This window comes from Leptonotus elevatus, chromosome 6 (genome assembly GCF_054856555.1).
Source record: "Leptonotus elevatus isolate MCC_2025b chromosome 6, RoL_Lele_1.0, whole genome shotgun sequence".
Taxonomy (NCBI): Eukaryota; Metazoa; Chordata; class Actinopteri; order Syngnathiformes; family Syngnathidae; genus Leptonotus; species Leptonotus elevatus.
The window spans coordinates 18,138,105-18,158,180 of record NC_141244.1 but is presented as its reverse complement, the minus strand read 5'-3'; the positions used below and the strand labels follow the sequence as shown (position 1 = coordinate 18,158,180).

Genomic DNA, 20,076 nt, shown 5'->3' with positions numbered 1-20,076 from the left:
GGAAAAACGCAAACGCTACCATTGACAGGCGGTCATGCGCATGCGCGGACTTGTCAATCAAAACTGCACTGGCGGGGAGCAGTTTGAGTAGATTTTGCGCTTATATGTATATCTAACAAACTGTACATTTAATAAGCAGTTCATATATAAAATGGTGTCACCTTACCATTCTTACTTCACATGACAAAATGATGCCGACTGAAGTAATTTAAATGAAGGTAACTGGTATACACAGGCGCAGTGTTACTTCAATAATTTCCTGTCCCAACGGCCTAATCAATACACACTTATATCTCCAAATCCACTTTTACATATTTACATTTCGTCGTTTGAACAGCAGCAGAAAAATATTTGAGCACAGGACAGGTGTAGTAAAGACGATACGCTGTTGAACGTTTCCGGCGCTTACCTTTCACAATAAAATATTTTCAAAATAAAAGCTCAACATGGCGGTCTTTACTCGGTGAAAGGACGCTTTCCGTTCATTGAAAAGGATTGGACTTTGAATTGTGATGATTATTTTGATTTCAAAATATGATGAAATGCCGTTTGACTACTATAACAATCTTCCGTTTTTTATGTTTGTCACAGGCAAAAGCAATACGGTGTTTGTTTTCAGTGTAAAAGTAAACATTGCAATGCGGAAATATCAGAAATGCCCGGATGTTCAGAATTGTCCATATTTTGCATTTAACATTCAGTTAAAAAAATGACTGACACACAGTTTTGGTTCATACTGATATGTTTTATTTGGTGTATTTACAAACAAGCACATGCAGGAAGTGGACAGTGACAGGGACACTATTATGCCGTAATCAATAATAGGGCATAGGGCAAGGCTACGGGCTACATGACACCAGAGAGGAAGGGAGGAGGAAAATGGAGCTACTACTACCCATTGTTAACACTCCCACGCACACACACACACACTTTACACACAAGTGAAAGTCTAGGATGTGCTTTCCCTGACATGAAAACGTACTCTCACACATTTCAGAAACCAGTGGTTTGACTCAAAAAGAGCAATAAATAGTACATCCAATAAATAAAAAGCGTGCAAAGAAATGCATGGCAGTCACTACCTCACATTGGGGTAATGTGAAAATAATAAAACGTGTCAAGTGATGTTCTAGCAAGACTGATTCTTGTCAACTCGTCCATTTGGATTTGATGGCAACAACTTGACTCGTCAGTTATGAGCACCAGTCTACCTTAATGCTACTGTTGCCACGGTGACAGCAATGCTACGCGGCCATTGACACGATAACACAAGTGTTCCCTGATAGCTGATTTGATCAGTAAGAGAAATTTAAAAAAAATAAAACATTCCCTCATTGGTAAACACTCTTTCTTTCTTTTTTTTAAACTCCTTCCTTTCTCATCCCTGCTCAGGATACAGAAGGTGAAACCAAACAAATGGCTGGATGACTTTCAAGTAAATGAAACAACTCTACTGTACGTTTGTAGATCAACCCACGTGCAATGCCTTGTCAATTCTAAAAAATAAAATGAGAAGAATCACTAAAATAGATGATGGCAAAGCAAAGTACTGTGTATTAACATACCACTGCCACAAACATGACCACTTTCTACTACCACTGTCGCTAATATCGATGACGAGAGAAGCTTAAACATGGCAGGGTCACGGGTTAAAGGTGGATGCAAAAGCCAACAAACCAGCAGACAATATTATTATCATCATCATCATCATCATCACCGCCAAATACATGAGAGGGTTTGCTTGCTGCATTTCAGCTCAGATAGTGTTCAAACGTGAGCAAAGATTAATGAGCCCATGCTGGGTTGAACCTGTAGGAAATTAGTTAGCCTTCATCACTGGGTGATAATCATAGAATGTATTTCCTCAAATAGTAGCCATAGGCTGAATTGTAGAGAGTACTCAGCATTTATTGGACACAATAACATTGCTATTGTTTTAAATGTTTTTAACTGTTTTACAGGCATTATTTATTTTACCACCTGGAAAAAAAAGGAGGCGTTTATTTTATGTGGATGACTGGCAGACCAGTCCAGCATGTGCCCAAGTTACTTAATGAGGACTAGCGCTACAGAAATTGGATGCATGATCCTTAATTCAAGCGGAGGCCACTAATTGAGGAAATGCTGCAAATGCATTTTGATGTGATTTCAAGACAACACGTGAAGCGCGCGGGAAGGAAGATATTGGGATTTCAAACGAATCCACTTGCATTATCGTCAGTTTATCTTTGTGTTTAATGCAATATCAATCTCACTTCATATATATATATATATATATATAGACCTATACGTATATTTATATGTTTTATATATATTTATGTATATTTATACAGCAGTAAAATGTTAAAACACATAGGAACCGGAGGGGGTAAAAGGTGAATCGGCGGGGTGAAAGGGCAATAATACACACATGTACACACAGCTACAGTCCACTACATGATCACGTATGCAACAGGAGGTTCTGGGACAGTAATCCCAACGTGGCTGCCGCCAATGCGCGTTGGCCAGATGGCGGCTGCGGATCTGATAGACCTGCCAGTGATTAAGTGTCTTTAAATTGGCAGCTGCCGAGGATGGCGGACAACGTAGGAAGGTCATTTAACGGGATATTTCACCTAAAGATCATGAATTGATGCCATTTGCCCCACCATGGTAGACTCCCTATATGGTGAAATATCCCTTTAAGACTACTGGACCCTTGTGAGAACCTCTCAGTATTTTCCCAAGAATATATATATATATATAATTTTTTTTTTAATGTTTTGTTTTCACATCATTAATTCATGGAGTCCAGCTATTGCTGCGTCACATGATGAGCGAGGTGTAGCCAATCGATACCAGCCCCTCTCTGTCTCCCTGACGACAGCGGATCCAGTCTTGGTCCACGCCCCCCAAGACTACGAGTTTCTCGCCCTTGCGGAAGCTGAGCTCGGAACCCGCTCCGGCGTGGTCGCACAGCGTTCGCACAGACCTGAGGAGCGGCCCACAGACAAGAAGGGGGCGGCGCAGTGTAAGCCAAACAAACTCGGGCAATGACATCACCCTCATAAGTGCCACTTGCATTTCATGGGAGGCTATCAAATTGAAAATAGAACATTGGGTCGGGGGAGGCAAGCATTTAGTTTGTGGAGTCGATCAAAAATATTGCAAAATATCCCAAAGTATACAAAGCGCCAGATGGGTCACTGCTTTATGTAAACAAATGTACAGTGAAATGCTTCCATAGTTTTAGTGCTGGTGTAATTTTACTGGAAGAAGTTTGATATTGAGCATAAAAGAGTGGTGGACAATATTATGCTATATTGTATTTGTTATAACTTAAGCAGTGGCATATAATTTGCTTTGCCACATAATATAATGGAAATATATATAATGATTTTATGGCCATCGAGACAAACTATCAATTATACAGCGGACATTTTCTGGTTAATATTACATTAGTGGAATACGAGTTAAACCGTTTTTATCAATATCAGAAGGCGGCCATTTTGCCACTTGCTGTCATTTGAAAATGACATCACAGTTCCTCAGGTAACAACCAATCATAGCTCAGCTTTAGAAAATAACTGAGCTGTGATTGGTCGTTGCCTGAGCCCTGAGCTACAGTGATGTCATCTTCAGTCGACAGCAAGTGGCAAAATGGCTGCCTCCTGAGATGGATAAAAACGGCTGGATTTTGCTTCATAACTCATATTTCATGAATGTAATATCAATCAGAATGTTATGTTTAGACTAGTGAGGTCACGTATATTATTGTCAAGAAATGTTTAAGGTTGACTTCCACTAAGGAACATTTTAACATTCTTAATGGTCAGATGTGTAACGTAAAAAGAAAGACTCATTTTGTTCACTTCATGTAACTCATTTTCTCTTCTCATGGTCATTGGGCCTGCTCCTGAAAAAAAAAAACTGAAATAATAAAGCCTTTGTGCGACTTAAGATGGCTATTCTTCTTCGTCTTCCAATTACTCCCTGCGAGTCTAATTTGAAATGTACATGAAATCATAATTTTGTCACAACCGTTTTGCTAAATTGTTTCTGCAAAGTAAGAAAGATTCTTCACTTGTTAATATTTTTCATGTATACTAAATGTTTTCAAATTGGCCATTCAAAGTTTTTTTTTTTTTTTTAAATGCGTGATGAAAAAGCTGAAATATTAAGACTATATTTGGCTTGGTGGGTAAACCCCGGCATACCAAAGTACCTGTGTGGCTTGTCTGTTGTCTCTGGTGTGTCAGACGCTCCTTCCGACACCGTGTGACTCTCCTCCATTGGTTCTGGGGTCTTCCTTAAAACCGGGGCAGAAGTGCTGCTCACCAATCGGCTCAGCGCTGTGACACCAGGGGCCAACCACTGCGAGGGACGTCTGGATGGTTGAATCCACAGATGCTGTTACATCAACCGAGGTACCCTGACCCATAACACTTTAATGGGGACTCACCTGCTTGGTGGTGCGTGACACACTGGACTATTGGGGCTTTTGGAGGAGGTCGAGCCAAAGAGGCGTCCCAGACTCCAGGGCACCTGCGCGACAGGGCTAACTGGGGCAAAGTCGCTTCTTGTCTGGACTTGGTGATCTGGCTCACTGGTCGCCGCCTCTTCTTTCTTCGGGTTGAGCTCGGCCAGGTTCTGGCTCAGTCTGCCTCCCCACCGCATCACAGCACCCCACCCCTGTTGGATCGCCTGTGATTTGGAAGACAAATGTAAGCTCCGAATAGTCATACAAGACTTTAACTTCAACGGGAAGTGAGTACCTCTCCGGCCTGCTGAGCGAGGCTTTCCTCCTCTATGTTTGGAGGAGGTAGTTCGCCAATCCGCTTATCCTGCACCCACCGCAGCTGTGGACTTGTGTGGTCCAGAGTGGATGACCACCCTGCGTTATTAGGGGTAGTTTTACCCTCATCAGCCGCCTGATGTCCGGGACCTGAAAAGTCCACCTCCGAGAGGCTTTCCATGTATCTGCCACCTCTCATTTCAGACCGGATCGCCTTTGTTGCCGGTCCCGCATCCTGACTGGGGGGACTGCGCACCTGGGGCGCGGGGCCATGGGGCTCCAAGTGGTGGTGCTGGAAGAGCAGGTCCAGGTTGAAGGTGAGCAGGCTGAGAGGCTGCAGCACCAGGAGCAGCTCGTCAAACAGCGACTGGCAGGCGCTCAGTGACAAACGCATGAAGGAGGACGGGCGGTAGTACGCGTCCAGCACATCTGCCAATCAACAAAACAGACGATTATTATTCTTTTGTAGACTTAAGAACACAAAACTAAGCTTGGATAAATCAACAAAATTTTTATTCTATGATAAATTCCATACTGCGCAAATAATGTATAAAGTACATAATAATTTACTGTCACGGGATTCAGAAGCTGTTTGAAAAAGAGAGATTTGTTATGATTTGAGGGATTCTGATGTTCTAAAAAAAACCACACGAGGTGCTTCGATGGGTTTCTTTGTTGATACATTTGTCTTCGGCGAAGGGTTGATAAGCTGCAGCTTCAACCTACACCATTTTCGTTGGCTTGTTTTCTTGTAAAACTGTATTGACATTTGTTGTTGTTGTTTTGTTTTTTACTGAATTTGATTGAATCAATCAACAAGCTATAACATCAGTCCCTTCATTTAAGTTCAACCATGAAAACAAAGTGTTTAAAACACTGTGCAGTTCTAATCAAGTGGGCGGAGCTTACTTTAATGAACTCTCTGCAGAGTTGGTTTAATCCTAAATAATCAATTCTGTCAAATATCTCTAACACTGACCTCTATTTAAATCAGACAGTGTTAAAAATACACTTTGAGGGTTGAAAAAATTCAACACCAACATTTTAACACTCCAATTTTTTGCTGTGTATGTCAAAATAGTCGGGTTTCCATCCAATTGTTTTGTTTTTTTTACTGAAAATGTGTAAAACGGACATGTATCTTCTTTTGCAAATATTGAGAGGCGACTCCGCCGCTGAAGGTGGAGGAATACACCATAGAGATGTGATCCACACGTAATTTATAAGACAAAGAAGAAGACCAGGAAGTGACTGCGCCGTGCTATGATGTCATATAAGTTTTCTTTTATAATTCTTGATAAACCGTAGCGTTTCTTTGCTGTTTTCCATCTATAATAGTATTGATATTCATTTCTTTAATTAATTCCCCAAAAGATTTCCGTTTCGCCCCCCAAAACATACCTTACTTTATCGTCCGACATTGCTTTGGAACTACAAACGTACGTGTGACGTAATATCCGGTCTTTATTCCCAAAACCTGTTTACATCACAAAAATTTGCATTTTCTTTTTTTCGATACGCTTCAAAATCCACCGCCTCGAAGCGTAAAAACATTTTAGGCCCTTTTTCGAATTTCTAGCTTTTCCATTCAGTTTTAATTTAGCATTTCTTGAAAATTCAAATAAAAATGGGTGGATGGAAACCCAACTAATTATTTATTTTTTCTTTCTTTCTTTTTTTTTTTTAATATCAATTTTTTTTATAAATTAAATAATTAAATAATAATAATAATAATTAAAAAAAAAAAAATATATATATATATATATATTTAAAAAAAGGAAAAAAAGGAAACCCAACTAATAACTGCAACGAAACAACAAACAGTACTGTACGAACAAAGTTCCAAGGGTACTTACCACTGCTAGAGTGAAGGAGAGACACCCAGAAATCAAGCTGCTTTGAACTAGAAACAAAGGAGAGGTCGATTTATAGACTGGAATAAAGAAATAATGTGTTTTTGTGAACAAGCAGGACTTACTTGAGTAATCCGAGGACGAATGCATTGAAGCGGTGTTTGCTCTGTTTTAGCTGAGGCAATTCGCCAACTCGAACTTGTAAATTGAACAGGGCTTGTCTTTTAGGACCTGTACGATTAGGAGAAGTGGATCATAAGAAACAGAAGATTAAAAAAAAAAAAAGTATAAGGAGGGTAACAGTATAATTGCTGTTATGTGCGAAACTGAAATGCAGACAAAATCTCAAGTCAATTTCCCAGGTAGTAATTCTAGATGAATTTACGGTACATCTCTCAATCAAATCTACTGATTTGATTTCAGTAATACATTCTCCGACCTGGCCGCGTCGAAGCCAAAACCAAGCTCCAGGCCGAATTTGGCCTCCTGCCTGCAATCAGGTCACTCTGGTGGGGCTTTAGACCGTCCGTCAGCAGGCTGTGGAGGGAGGGGCAGAGGCACTGCAGCACCAGACGGCCCAGCGATGGATTTACAGTGCTGTCTCCTGATAAGGCCTGGAGATGGAAGGGGAGGAAGAAAATAAGTCAGTAGATTGGGAGGAGAAAGAAAGCAAGCAAGATACGGCAAATCCAATTCCATCGTTTGCTTTGAGATGGAGTGAACGCGATAACGTCTAGCTTTGTTGTTCTAATGACCTTTTTGTACAGCCGCTTTTACACATAAATCACACGAATTAGCCGCCTCAGAAGAACTTGGCTGCTTTTTACAAGGAATGCAGCAAAAGTGAGATATGACTCAACAGTGTGAGTTTTCACCCAGCGACGCGGCAGCCCAGAACCACCAGCGTCTGGGGTGACGCATAAAATACTTCTGTCAGTTACAACTGCTTTTAATGCAACGGGGCAGAGCCTTAAGTGTAGATTTATGTCGAAGATTTATGACCAATGGCACGCAGTGTACTGTCCTAAGCCTAACTTCAAAATAAAGTTGACCAAATACAGTATTACATTGACGGCAAAGCAAATAGACTTAGTACTCTTTTACTTTGAAGTTCGCCCACGTCGTGGCGTGATGGCTAGCTTGACTTCCCGTTTCTTTATGTACTTGATTGACATTGTAGTTGCGACCAACAGCAACACAATGCTATCCCAAACTCATGCTAAGAAACCGCTAATTAATTAAGCCCTCATTGAATTATACGGCAGAAGTCTCCGGCGTAAGTGAATAGCGGCTACCTGTTAGCATGACCAAGGAGCGTCTGGCTGCTGGCTAGTAAGTTTGACAGTTTACTTTAATACTTTTACAATATTCTAGACCAGGGCTACTTTGTAATTCACTCTCCATATTTAAAGGAAGGGGAGTGGCTTAAATTGCACATTGAGGTCTTTTCATTATATATATATATATATATAAAATATATATATAAAAAACATCAATAGAACTTTGTCTTCATTTATTTTATAAAACACGTTGGACAATTAAAAAAGAAAAACATTCAACTCAAGATGTCAAACTTATCTGTTTAGATTATAGCAACAGAACTTTAAGCCATTAATACCTTGTTATTTTACACATGAACCATGTCAAAATAAGAATGTTTCTGCCTCATATTGCCCTTAAAAGTTGTGTTCCTAAATCCTAAAAGGCTATTAGACATTTTGAATTGATTTGTTGTTGTTTTTAATTTAATGGGAAAAGGTGTTTTACAAAATAACTGAATACACTAAATCCTACACGGCTATTATATTAGACATTTTGAATTGATTGTTTTTAATTTAATGTAAAAAGCACTTTACAAAATAAATGAAGTCAAATACACTATTTATGTTTTTGAAAAACGATCCGATCCGTGACTCAAATGCGGGATCCAATCCGAACCATGATCCATTGCACCACTACTGTGTTAGTGGAATATGAGTTAAGCAGCAAAATCCATCCGTTTTTGTCCATCTCAGGGGGCGGCTATTTTGCCACTTGCTGTCAACTGAAGATGACATCAATGTTGCTCAAGTCTCAGGTATCAACCAATCACAGCGCAGCCTGGTCCCTGAGCAACATTGATGTCATCTTCAGTTGACAGCACGTGGCAAAATGGCTGCCCGAGATGGATAAAAACGGATGGATTTTGCTGCTTAACCCATATTCCACGAATGAAATGTTAACCAGAATAATTTAGACAAGTGGGGCTGCATAGAACGTTTTATTGTCAAGAAATGTTTAAGGTCGACTTCCACTTTAAGTAGATTTTGAGGTATCTGTAATGTATTGTACTTTTCTGGCAACTTGTTACTTTTACTTTCAGAACTTGAAAACAGAAAAAAAAAAGCCTCGTTACTATTTTCAACCTCCACGGATGATGGCAACGTAAAATAAATGTAGATAGAGAAATCATGGCTGAGATCTTGATTGACTGAGTTTGAGATCTTGACTGATTGAGATCTTTATAATGAGGAAAAAACCTATGGCCTTATTTCAGAGTCAACACAGAAACGTGACTAACCTTTTGAACCACTGTCCGAGAAGAGCTGAACTGGGCCAAAATAGCTTCCACCGCCACACTGACCGCGCTGACAAGAGCTGAAGCAGGAACAACAGTGCACAGTTCAAACAAAAACACATACCACTGCTTTACAGGAGCGTCACAAACACACAAACGTGCAAACGGCAATACCTCTCTTTTCCAGCAGGTGCAGAGAGGAGAGGTGGCGTCCCCTCATTGGATGCGGCACATCGTCGGCCATCCAGGATGCGGCACCTCTCTGCACAGCTCCAGCGAATGACACACTGCGAACAGCTGGCAGTGGTAGCAGTGAAAAATAAAAAAAATTAAAAAAGAGGGATGACTTAGAGGAATAAAAACTGATATTAACGAGCGCAAAAGAAGCCATGACGGAGCGAAATATTTTATTTTTTTTAGTAGGTGCCATCAGCGATGAGGAAAAGGTAGAAGAAAGCCGATGGTACTACAGATGATTAGAAGAGGGGGTGAGTCGTAGCGTAGCATATGAGAGGGAGTTGTATAGTTCTTCTATTTTACAGTATATTAGGCGATATAAAAAAAGTATACATTACATTCATGCAATCTGATTTCATAAGAATTAGGATCTAATGTGAAAATAAGCGGAGAATTAGTATAAACATGTTTTCCTGTATTAATCTATTCGAGCCCTAATCAAATATATATATATATATTTTTTTTTTACTGAGTTTAACCTAACATAACTATTAGGCTTCATTTTATGGTTAAAACTGCAAGGTTTTGGTGGGAAAATACAGTAGAGCCTTACAATTTGGAAACAAATGAACAGGAACCCCAACTTTTGGGAAATTGTACAAAAACATGTTGCTCGAACAATTATCAATGCATGATGTTATACTACAAATGAAACAGTCTTTACAGCCACCCGCATAGACGACAGTAGGGAACAATATGGCCAAACAGCTTGCTGAGCGGCATCAGCAGTTCAAAGAGCAACAGGTTAGCAAATGCGCTGTCTGAAGAAAAAAAAATGTTGCATCCCAATTATTATATTTAATATCTATATATAGCGACAATATAAAAGACTTACAAAAAAATATTTGATATTATGCTTTTGGAAAGTTTCGGGTAAACTTTTAGGATGAACATAAATTGCTCGATAGTCTTTACAAGTAAACTAATTGGACCTTGTTGAATTGTTTAAATGCACATGCCCAACTGCTTAATGTTTCTACTATACCTTTCTGCCACTGTTCCGGTTACTCTGTGACACTCAGTCACTACCGGTGAGGTCTTGTTATCAATTGTTAGGTGTTGTCTTGACCTCATGATGTCGATACGTGAACAGCCTGATTAAGAGGACTGTTTAAACACGCACTCTTATTAAACCACAACACTTATTGATTAACCTATGTCTCAAATACCTGCTGTGAATTCAGCTCCTTGTTGGACAAAATTTAGAGGTTAAATTAAGTTAACCTGTATAGATGACATCCAAAAGCTGAATATCCCAAACTTTTCACGAGCCATAAAGTAATTTATAAATATGAACGTTTAAGTAATACCCTGCAACAATTTAAGAGTCTAAAAGAACAGACAAGTCACACAAGGACAAATGGACAGAAAAGGGACACAGAGTGACAAGAATCCAATCTGACAGAAGCAGATGTCACCCCACGCAAGCCTATTTCCACAGCTATGAAAGGACTAGTAGCACGTGGTGACGTATTAATATCCTTTAACATTGATTTCTGTTTCCAATCATGACACAGTAGAGAATAAAGACAATACAGTCAAGTACGACAAAAGGTGCAAGAAGAGAAATAGAGATCTTACTGGCCACGCGCGGCTGTCGAGAAGCCTGGTAGAATTTTGGGGGCAGAGGGGGAGCACACAGGGGTATTGTGGGATACAGGTGCGGGTAGTAGAGAGGTGCGGCAAGGGCGGGGAGTGTGCGCGAGCGGGGGAAAAGGGGCGAGGTGAGGCCGGAGCCCACCACGCCGGGAGGAAACCCTCCCGGGCGCTGGGGAGGCGAGAGGGCTCCGATGGGGGAAAGGCGAGGAGGGGAGCCCCCGTGCAGTGGGCAATGCTTGGAGCGGTGCAGGTAATAGGTGGGCAGAGGGGGCAGGTCTTTGGACGTCCTGGTGTTGTTAGCGTTACGTTCTGTTTGTTTTTTTGGACCACGTGGATGCGTCATCATGACATCTATGTTTTTATATGGGGTGGTGCATTCCGGAGCATCCGCAGCACGGATGTCTGCAATGCTCTGCTTGTTACTGCAGTAGAGAGAGTCCAAATTACATTGAGAGCCCAACGTGTCATCAATTCTGCTACCGCTGGAAAATTGCTTTGCTGTATTTTGCGTTAATTCCTTCCCACGGTTGAGAGAAACAAAATCAGCCCTGGATCGGTTGCTTAACGCAGCATCAGCATGAGCCCACTGCGGGTCTCCTCGCGGGTCTGAGGACTCTCGGCCGACATGGGTGTGCGGCCTGGAATTTATATGGAAGTGGCCCTGTTGATAGGAAATAGGGGCAGCGTGGAGGAAGTAGGGCTGGGGAGGCTGGGTAAGGCACAGTGGGGGAGAGGAAACTGCTTATTGGAGAGGTTCGGTAGGCATAAGCAGAGGAATGCGGAAGCGGCGTGGACAAACAATGGAGATAGAATGGGATTGGAAAGGCAAGAAGTAAAAAAAAAAAAAAAAAAGTGGTAAACAAACGGGAAGGAGAGAGATGCAGAGAATGTTAGTGTCTGTTGAGAGAAAAATGCACACTTATGAGTGTATCACAGCAAAAAGACATACATGAAGTAATATTCTACATTATTTCAACAGTTACAGTGATCTTGAAAAGCTGTACATTTGCTTTTTAGCCGGCTGGACAAGCAAGAGATGACATTAGGGTGAATTAGACCATATGGCAAAAATAAAACTAACATTTTCATCACTTTTATATTTTCTTTGGTACTTTTAAACAATTTAATCTTCCTGGTGTCTTAAACTGTTTAATTGAGATATATTCAATCATCTCATTACCTGCTCTTTCCCCATGTACAGGTACTTGGATTTAGATTTCCTTCAACCCTATGCCACCATCACGCACAAGCTGAGTCAGCCAGATTAAAACGTTCTCGAGTCTATTCCGTTTTATAACAGAATAGTCCTTTTGGAACACTTGTGAATGGCACCACAGCGTAACTATTTAATTCTACTCAATAACTAGCGGTATTAAAAATAAAAACAAGAAGTTCAACAGTGTCGTCTCCACTCCGATTGTAACTAAACATGCAACACTTCCTGTTTTCAGGGCAAGGTTGTCAGTAATTGGTGGAGCTTCTAAGCCCCGCCTCTTACAATCTCTTAAAGGTATACGCACTTAAATAATAATTTAGAGGCCCATATGTTGCAAATTAGCATTACATTCATTACATTCTCGGTTTAAATTACTCGGTAATGGTGGATATCATTGCTCTAACTGTTAGAATGATTGGACTGAATTGCAATAAACCTTATTTTATCTCCACAAGCTTTATAGTTTCTATTTAGCTTCAAGCAGCTCTGCTGCGATAAGTAACCTGACCCGAGCTATCTGTCTCTGGGGAAAGGGAGGCAGGATACATGGGAAGAGATTTCCCCTGAAAAATGATGGATTCAAAAATTACTCAAACAGACAGCAAACCAGATAACACAAATTATATATTAAAAATAGTGATTAAAGATATCTGGTGAGCTCACCAAAAGACTTCTACCTTCTCCCTTGCATGGCCGGGGAGAGGCAATGAATAATTTAATGAGGCAGTGATGACATCACACTTATAACCAGGAACACTGGCTGGAGACTTTCCAACCTTCTCCTCATATTACCCCCAGTATCATCTCCCTTCCACATACACAGCCATCCCTCACAGTTTGTCCCCTCATTATCTACTTTAAGCATTGTGCATCATGCCATTCTGTGACTCATGCTCATCCTCCATCTTGCCACTCCTGTTCTCTCTACTGTGTTCATAACTATTACTTAAAATTGTGTTCCACTGTTTTATTATCAGTGCATTGCCAAGTTAGTTAATAAGATGATGTTCTCCATCACGATAACCATGAGTCATGAAATTAGGTACCATGCGGAATACATTAAGTCAGCTGCAGTGAAATGATTGTTTTGTTTCGGTATTAATAAGTTTTGCTCTATGCCTCACTAATCTCATGTCCAAATCTCAGCCCACAATAGTTTGCCGGTCCCCTTACATCCTCAAAAAGGAGGCTAATTTAATATGTTAACATAGTTTTGATCCCACAACCTTAAAACTGTGACGTAGATGTGCTAACTACACTGCCTGCTCTAGTGTTTTGTTTAATTATTCTACAAATTCCGGCACACCAAACCCCTCTAAATGTGTCTTTAGGGACCTTGCTTTGAACATCGTGAACAGAAAATGGCCGCCTCTTGAACAGTATAAGTGGTGTTGAAATGGATGGATGAATAAACTGTTCCCATGAAATTGACATGGAATGCTCTAAAATGTCTTGTTAAGATGAAGAATTATGATTCAAAGGTGAATAAAACGGTCTTGTCCAACTCCTGATTGATTAACTGTTGAGAAAGTCTGGATACTTTTGTCTACACAGGGGGTCATCAGTTTATTTAGTTTCCTACTGTGGTGACCTAACCTGAATTGGTGCATATGTTGGAACGTGTTGTTTACCTATGCTAACGTAGTAGCAAGGCCATAATTACAGTAAATACTTGTATGAATGTATGTATGTATTTCCAGGCCATAAATATAAAACAATAACAGGTGTCAAAATTAGTGCGTTAATTTTGAGTTAATTTAAAGTTCCTTTAACGCCACCACTTTTAATTTTTATTTTATTTATTTTTTATTTATGTGCAATTAATGACCGTCCCTTACTTGGAAAGCTTGTACTGGTGGAATTCCAGTCGCAACCCAGCAACCACGTCCACGTCAAAATTTAGCAGTAATAAGTTTCATAATAATGCATATATTTGTGGAGACTGGGGGTCAAGTTGTATGTTACAATTTTAAAAATGTGCAGCTTCATATTAGAGATTAGATAGCTCTTAATATGAAAAGAAAAATGCACTGAGCTGTCACCAACGCCTTACAAATCAAATTATGCTTTATCTTTTTGATTTTAACTCAATTCTATGAATTATTAAGAAATTACTGTATCAATGACTAAAAGATGCAGCCATATTTCTATTAGTTCATTTTCAATCAAATTAGCGATTAATCATGAGTTAACTATTAAATTCATGCGATTAATAAAAAAAAAAATTTAATCGCCTGACACCCCTTTAAAAAAATGAAAAAAAATGAAAGCAGATCAGTAACTGTAAATGGTTTCTCACCAGTGGTTCTTGACTCAAGTGTCCTCCCTCCGTCGGCCTGTCCTCGCACCTCCGCCTCCTCTTCTTCCCGCCTCTCCTTGTCCTCCTTCCTCACCACATCTTCGCGCTCCCACTCTCTGCTGGTCGTCCACAGGCTGCTGTCGCTGAGCGAGCAGCCCAACTTGTCACCCCTTCCGCTCTCCTCGTCTGCCCTCTGCAGCATCTCCTTCAGCGCCGCCATGGAGGTGAGTGCCGGGGGAGGCTGCATGAACAGGGCCTGGGCCTGAGAGGTGTACTCCCACTGGCTGCCTCCACTGCCCTCCTTTTCCCGTCTCCACTTCAGGTTGTACAGTATGTCGGGGTCCGGGGTGATGACTGAAGGGTCGGGGTCCGGGTCGGTGATCACCTTCGTAGTAGGGGCACCGCTTTTGTTGCGGTAACGCAGCTCTTTGAAGCTGGTGACTTTTGGAGCTGGGGAGTTCTTCTTTTCCGTTTCCACGTGTGATTTTCTTAATTGAGTGGACTGTGGTGGAACGTCGGCCTCGGGTGTGAAAGCTATGAGCCAATCAAAGCGGTCAGGTCGTGCGGAGTTAGCAAGGAGGGTGCTGACTCTAAAGGGCGGCACACTTGGTGGGATTGGAGGTAAGGGTCGAGGTGGCGGAGGAGGGGGTGGTGAATCTAGCGCCTCATAATGGCGGGACTCAAAGCTCATGTTTTTTGCTTTCGTGTCCTGCGTGTGACTTAACGTGGTGCTGTAGTAAGTGTCCGATGTTTGAATGCTACTCTTCCGTCTTCGAGCCATCTCAGAGAATGAGGTAGTTCTCTGGACCTCTTTGCCCTCCTCTGTCTTCCCCTCCCTGGGAATATCTGCCCTTCCATCCCCAGCTGACTTACCCCTCCTACTACATCTGTCTTTTTCCACTACTTCAGGATCACATTCACTGAAATCTTCTTGTAGCCTGAACCCCCCATCTTCCTCCTCTAACACCCCGACGCAGTCGCCGAGTTCTGGGCTCAGTTTGAGAAGCTCGGCCTGGGTCAACCCTGCGAGCATCAGCAGTTTGCGGATTTCCACATCCAGAGCGTGGAAGGAGGGTGGAGGAGGCAGTGCTGGTGGGGGTATACTTGGAGGGGGCAGAGAGGAGGATATAACCGGTGGAGGAGGCAAAGGGGGTGGGCGTGTAGTAGGAGGCGGCAAAGATAGGGGCGTCTTTTCCTGTTCTGTTTGAAGGGCGGCAAGGCGTTGGGCCTCCTTCCTGGCCAGGTGTCTCTTCCGAGGTGGAGGAATGGGTGGAGTTGGGGTGGGGATGGATGGAGAGGAGGTGGTGTAGAGAGTAAGGTACTGGACAGGTTTGGAGGCGGGGAGGGGAGGGATTGACGGCGGAGATGGGGGCAACGATTTCTCGCAGCGAAAGGTGGTGAAAGTGGGAGAGAAGGAGTTGGGCGAGAAGGTGGACAAGGTGGGAGAGGTGGACACGGCCATGGAGGTGGTCTCTCGGCTGATGTTGATGTAGGTGTGGAGGTCGGAGTTGACACTGGCATGACGGGCCGGAGGCTTCGGGGGTCGAGGAGGCGGCTCGGCGGGGGAAGGGGTGAGGGAGTCCGGAGCGAGAGGATCGTCGCTGTCCGACGGAGCGGTCAGATCCACGCCGGCGTCGGAGAACTCCTGCGATTCTCCCATGAATTGCCCGCCGCTTTTGTACAGCTTCCAGCCCATGTCGACGTTGCCCATTTCGTCCATGACGTCAGAGAGGTCCTGCTCCTCCAGATCGCCGAGGTCAAACCCCTTCTCGTGGAGTCTGGCAATGTAGGCCAGTTTTATTTCCCTGTTGACCTTCTCCAAGCGATCTAAGTGGTCTAAACGATCTCTCAAGACATCCCAATTCTGCTCGCCCTCCAAATCCCAACGGGCCATTTGGATCACCTGACTGAAACGTTCCATTTTCCCAAACTCTCCTACTGATTCTAAGAAGTCGAGCAAACCCAGCTTGGTCACTTCGGGATCTTCTTTGACTCCCAAGTAGTCTGGAGAAGGGGTGTCCAGAGCTGAGGGGTAGCCCTCGTCGGGGGATGAAATGGGGGTGCGTGACGTCAAAGTGAAGGGAATGTGACTGATCGGTAAGGAAGGGAGTGAACGTGCAGGTGGCTGACATTGCGGAGAAGACTCTTTGATTGACACGGATAGAGGATCTTGGTATTGGGGAGTGTATTGATCTGCACAGTCAGACTCCAGATCAGAGCAGGAGCTAATGGAAGTGGAAGAAGAGGAGGTAGAGGAGGAGAGCGAGAACTCCAGCAGGGAGGGAGGGCAGTCGCAGCACGAGGGCACCAGGGTGTCATCGTCGTCTTCGTCATCTCGGTCGCCGTCGTCATCGTCCTCATCATCAATATCGATGTCTACGCTGCTGCTCTCGTCGTCCTCTTCCTCGGATTTAACATCTTTCTTGTCTTCCAAATCGGGGTTTTCTAACATGTCCTCATTGGCGGCGGGTTGGGGAGGAGGCTCCGGTTTCGCTTGAGAGGGGGACCGAGGAAGCTCCTTGGCCCCCGTCCCGTTTTTCCTCTGGGGTGCAACTACCGGGGGTGGAGGAGGAAGTTGCAGTTGGTGCCTGAGAGAAACGGTGTTGTTGTTGTTGTGGTTATGGTTGAACATGCTGTTGTTATCCTGCGGCGAGCGGCCATCACAGCACAAGCACGGCAGGCTCGGCTCGTTGCAATTGGGGTCGAGTGGGAGAAGGGAAGGAGCCGGAGGAAGAGGAGGCAAGATTTTGGCCGGCGCCGCCGCTGTGCGTACACTCTTGGGTTTGGCCTTGGTTGATTTAAAGGGGACGGAGCTCGCTTTTTGTGCACCAAACCTGCTTTGGATAAGAGGCACTCGAGGCTGTGCCGCTGGCCTGGTCCGAGGGGGAGCGACGGGAGCTTTAGTTACTCGTCTGGGGGAGGACGATGTCATGGCGTTCTTGTTTTTATCCTCCTTTTGAGCACCACGAGACTTGGGTCCGGTGTAGGTCGTGGTCCGCCTGCCGACATCAAAGCGCCGCGGCTTTCCAGGCTGAGCGGAGCAGCCGGATGATTGCATTGTGATAATTGGATTTTTTAAATTTTTTTTAAAGATGAGATATTTTGGTTTTATCGTAACAAACGCTGGGGCAAGCCAAATTATGATGTGGCGTGACGATCACATGTTGGAATGAGTTCCTAGGCCCTGAAACATCAAAGGAAACACATGGTGAATATTGATGATGTGCAATGTATAACTTTTTTGCATCACTCTTTTGAAGTTTAAAGCGATCATCTCGAGCAGGGGTGGGCAACTTCCAGCTTGTGAGTCATGTAAGGCCTGCATTTGATCCAGCATGCCATGTAATTTTAAAACTAAATAAAAGCTAAGAGTAACAGTTATATATATATACTCATTATATTTCTAACTTCTTCTTTTTTTTTTTACAGTAATTTCCGACCATTCCATAATGTACCTGACCTCTCCAAAGACCGCTGGGTTCGGCTCGCTCGACCTTCATGAGGACAAGATAGATAGAGATAGATAAAATATCAAATGGATGAATTTGTTTAATCATATTATTGCTTACATTTAATATAGCACTTGTTATTTGTCATTTGGGGGGGGGGGGTTGTTTATACTAAGAGCTATATTATTAAATGTTTTGGTAATGAAGCTAAAATCAAGTAAGGAATTTAGAGCCCTCCATCTCAATGCTACAAATGCAAAATGTTACTTTCTAGCGTCCCCGCGTTAGTCATGGTGGATTTGAATCATTATTGAAATGTTCCATCAGTCCATTTTCAAGAGCGCTTGTTCCCATTAGGGTTGCGGGTAACCTGGAGCCTATATTAGCTGACTTTGGGCAAGAAGTAGGCTACACCCCGCACTGGTCGCCATCTGATCGCAGAGTTGTGCTTGTGAGTTTATATGCTCTAAAGGTATGTAAATTTAGGAGCACAACTGTAGATGTACAAAAGCTAAACGTCGCTAAAGGACATAAAATGCTAGCCAAAATTTACATGTAATCTCTACTCATGTCCACTTCAACCCCTGACAATATTTTTTTATGGCATTAACACTTGTTGTTGTGCTCATAAATTGACATGCCCTTGTGGTATGTAAACTTATGATAACTGTAAATGGACAAATAATCCTTCACTGGACTTTTTAGAGTGTCTAATGAATCTAACTTGCAGGTTGTTGGATCACCTGAGAATACATAAAAAATATGGAAGGGATAATTTTTAAAAAATGACTGAAAAATGTATATTACATGATATATATATATATATATATATATATATATATATATATATATATATTAAATAGAAGAAGAAGAAAAACACTAAACAATTGGTAAAATGTTCCTTGAAAAAAAAGAGGGTGTTGTAAATGTTACAGTTAATGATAAAGCCTGTAAATTTAACGTAATCCTTATTAAAATCACAATCCAATGTATAACCTAATACTGATAATGCTACTCATCATGGGCATCATCTGTTCGGCCTGCTCACTGCTGGGTTTTTTCTGTCTCCATCTGTGCATTCACCCACACCAGCTCATAATGAATATGAATATGAGTCCTTTTTTCTTTGAAAGAAAGAAAAGAAAAGCACATCGTCCCTTAAAGCTACGAAGAGCTGATTTAAGTGGAGCATGAAATAATCAGGCAGCAGCAGTGAGGCTGCATGAGAGGAAGGCTATTGCTCATTGCTGCACTGTGCCCTTTCGCGTCACTGGAATATAAATCACACACACGTCTCACTCTTGATTGTCATGTCGAGAGAGAAAAAAAAAAGCAAGCTCCTTGGAAAATAGGACGTGATGACATGTAATTTGACTCTGCTGTGTACACTATTGAACCTGCATCTATTGATCCTATAGACATGATGGAGACTGAGAGGAGGAAGAGGATGGAGGGAGGGAGGTGGGGTAGCCTACCATCCGCATCGCCCTAATTCGAAAGCCCATCCACTTGTATTGTGCATATATTTCCACTACAGTGTCAAATAATGGTATGCCATTTACATTATGACCTAAAGATGATGTCAAGCGATCGTTTTAAAGCGGTAGCTATTTACGTGATGGTGGGAGGATCCAACCCTGCCGACCATCCTGAAATTTCACATGCACTTGTACACAAGCATACAATTAAGATGATACTTGAGGACTCACGTCTCGGCACAAGGCGTCCATATCGGGCGTTCCAGTCCGTGTCGGAGTGGCTCTCTCCCGGACGTGAAGAGCGTCAGCCTCGCAGTCCTCTCGCGAGCGTCGAGACTCCGCGGACCGCTACGACCGAACGAGGAGGCGAGGAAGGAGGGAGGGCGGTCGGTCACGTGGTCGGCACAGCTCTCCCCGTGTGTCACGTGACTCCCGCAAGGGCGTAGCGGTCCGTGGAGACTCGGCACCAGCACCAACCAGCACCGCCCTTGCCAGACGCTGACCGCACCCCTTTACTTGCCTTGTCATAACATCTCATTCATCTCGCTCTATTTGAGATAATTACTTTCTAACCCCTCTACTAGCTTTCATTACAACGACTTACATCGTTTTAA

At 42.7% G+C, this 20,076-nt stretch overlaps 1 protein-coding gene across 3 annotated transcripts; it reads right to left on the bottom strand.

The window, feature by feature from the left end:
- Positions 1 to 724: 724 nt before the first annotated feature.
- On the bottom strand, positions 725 to 19,856 carry rusc1 (RUN and SH3 domain containing 1). Of its 3 annotated transcripts, none has more exons than XM_086079649.1 (12): positions 19,694 to 19,856; positions 14,536 to 17,719; positions 11,003 to 11,761; positions 9,359 to 9,481; positions 9,188 to 9,264; positions 7,067 to 7,241; positions 6,753 to 6,858; positions 6,631 to 6,677; positions 4,755 to 5,203; positions 4,442 to 4,683; positions 4,205 to 4,366; positions 725 to 2,971 (listed from the first exon to the last, which is right to left on the bottom strand). In XM_086079649.1, the coding sequence occupies exons 2-12, from the start codon at positions 17,591 to 17,593 to the stop codon at positions 2,806 to 2,808; spliced, it is 5,364 nt and encodes a 1,787-aa protein (XP_085935775.1). In that variant the 5' UTR covers positions 17,594 to 17,719; positions 19,694 to 19,856; the 3' UTR covers positions 725 to 2,805. The 3 variants fall into 3 exon arrangements, with proteins under 3 accessions (XP_085935775.1, XP_085935776.1, XP_085935777.1); XM_086079650.1 differs by having other exon boundaries at positions 11,003 to 11,758; XM_086079651.1 differs by lacking the exon at positions 11,003 to 11,761 and having other exon boundaries at positions 19,694 to 19,851.
- Between the last annotated feature and the right edge of the window lie 220 nt (positions 19,857 to 20,076).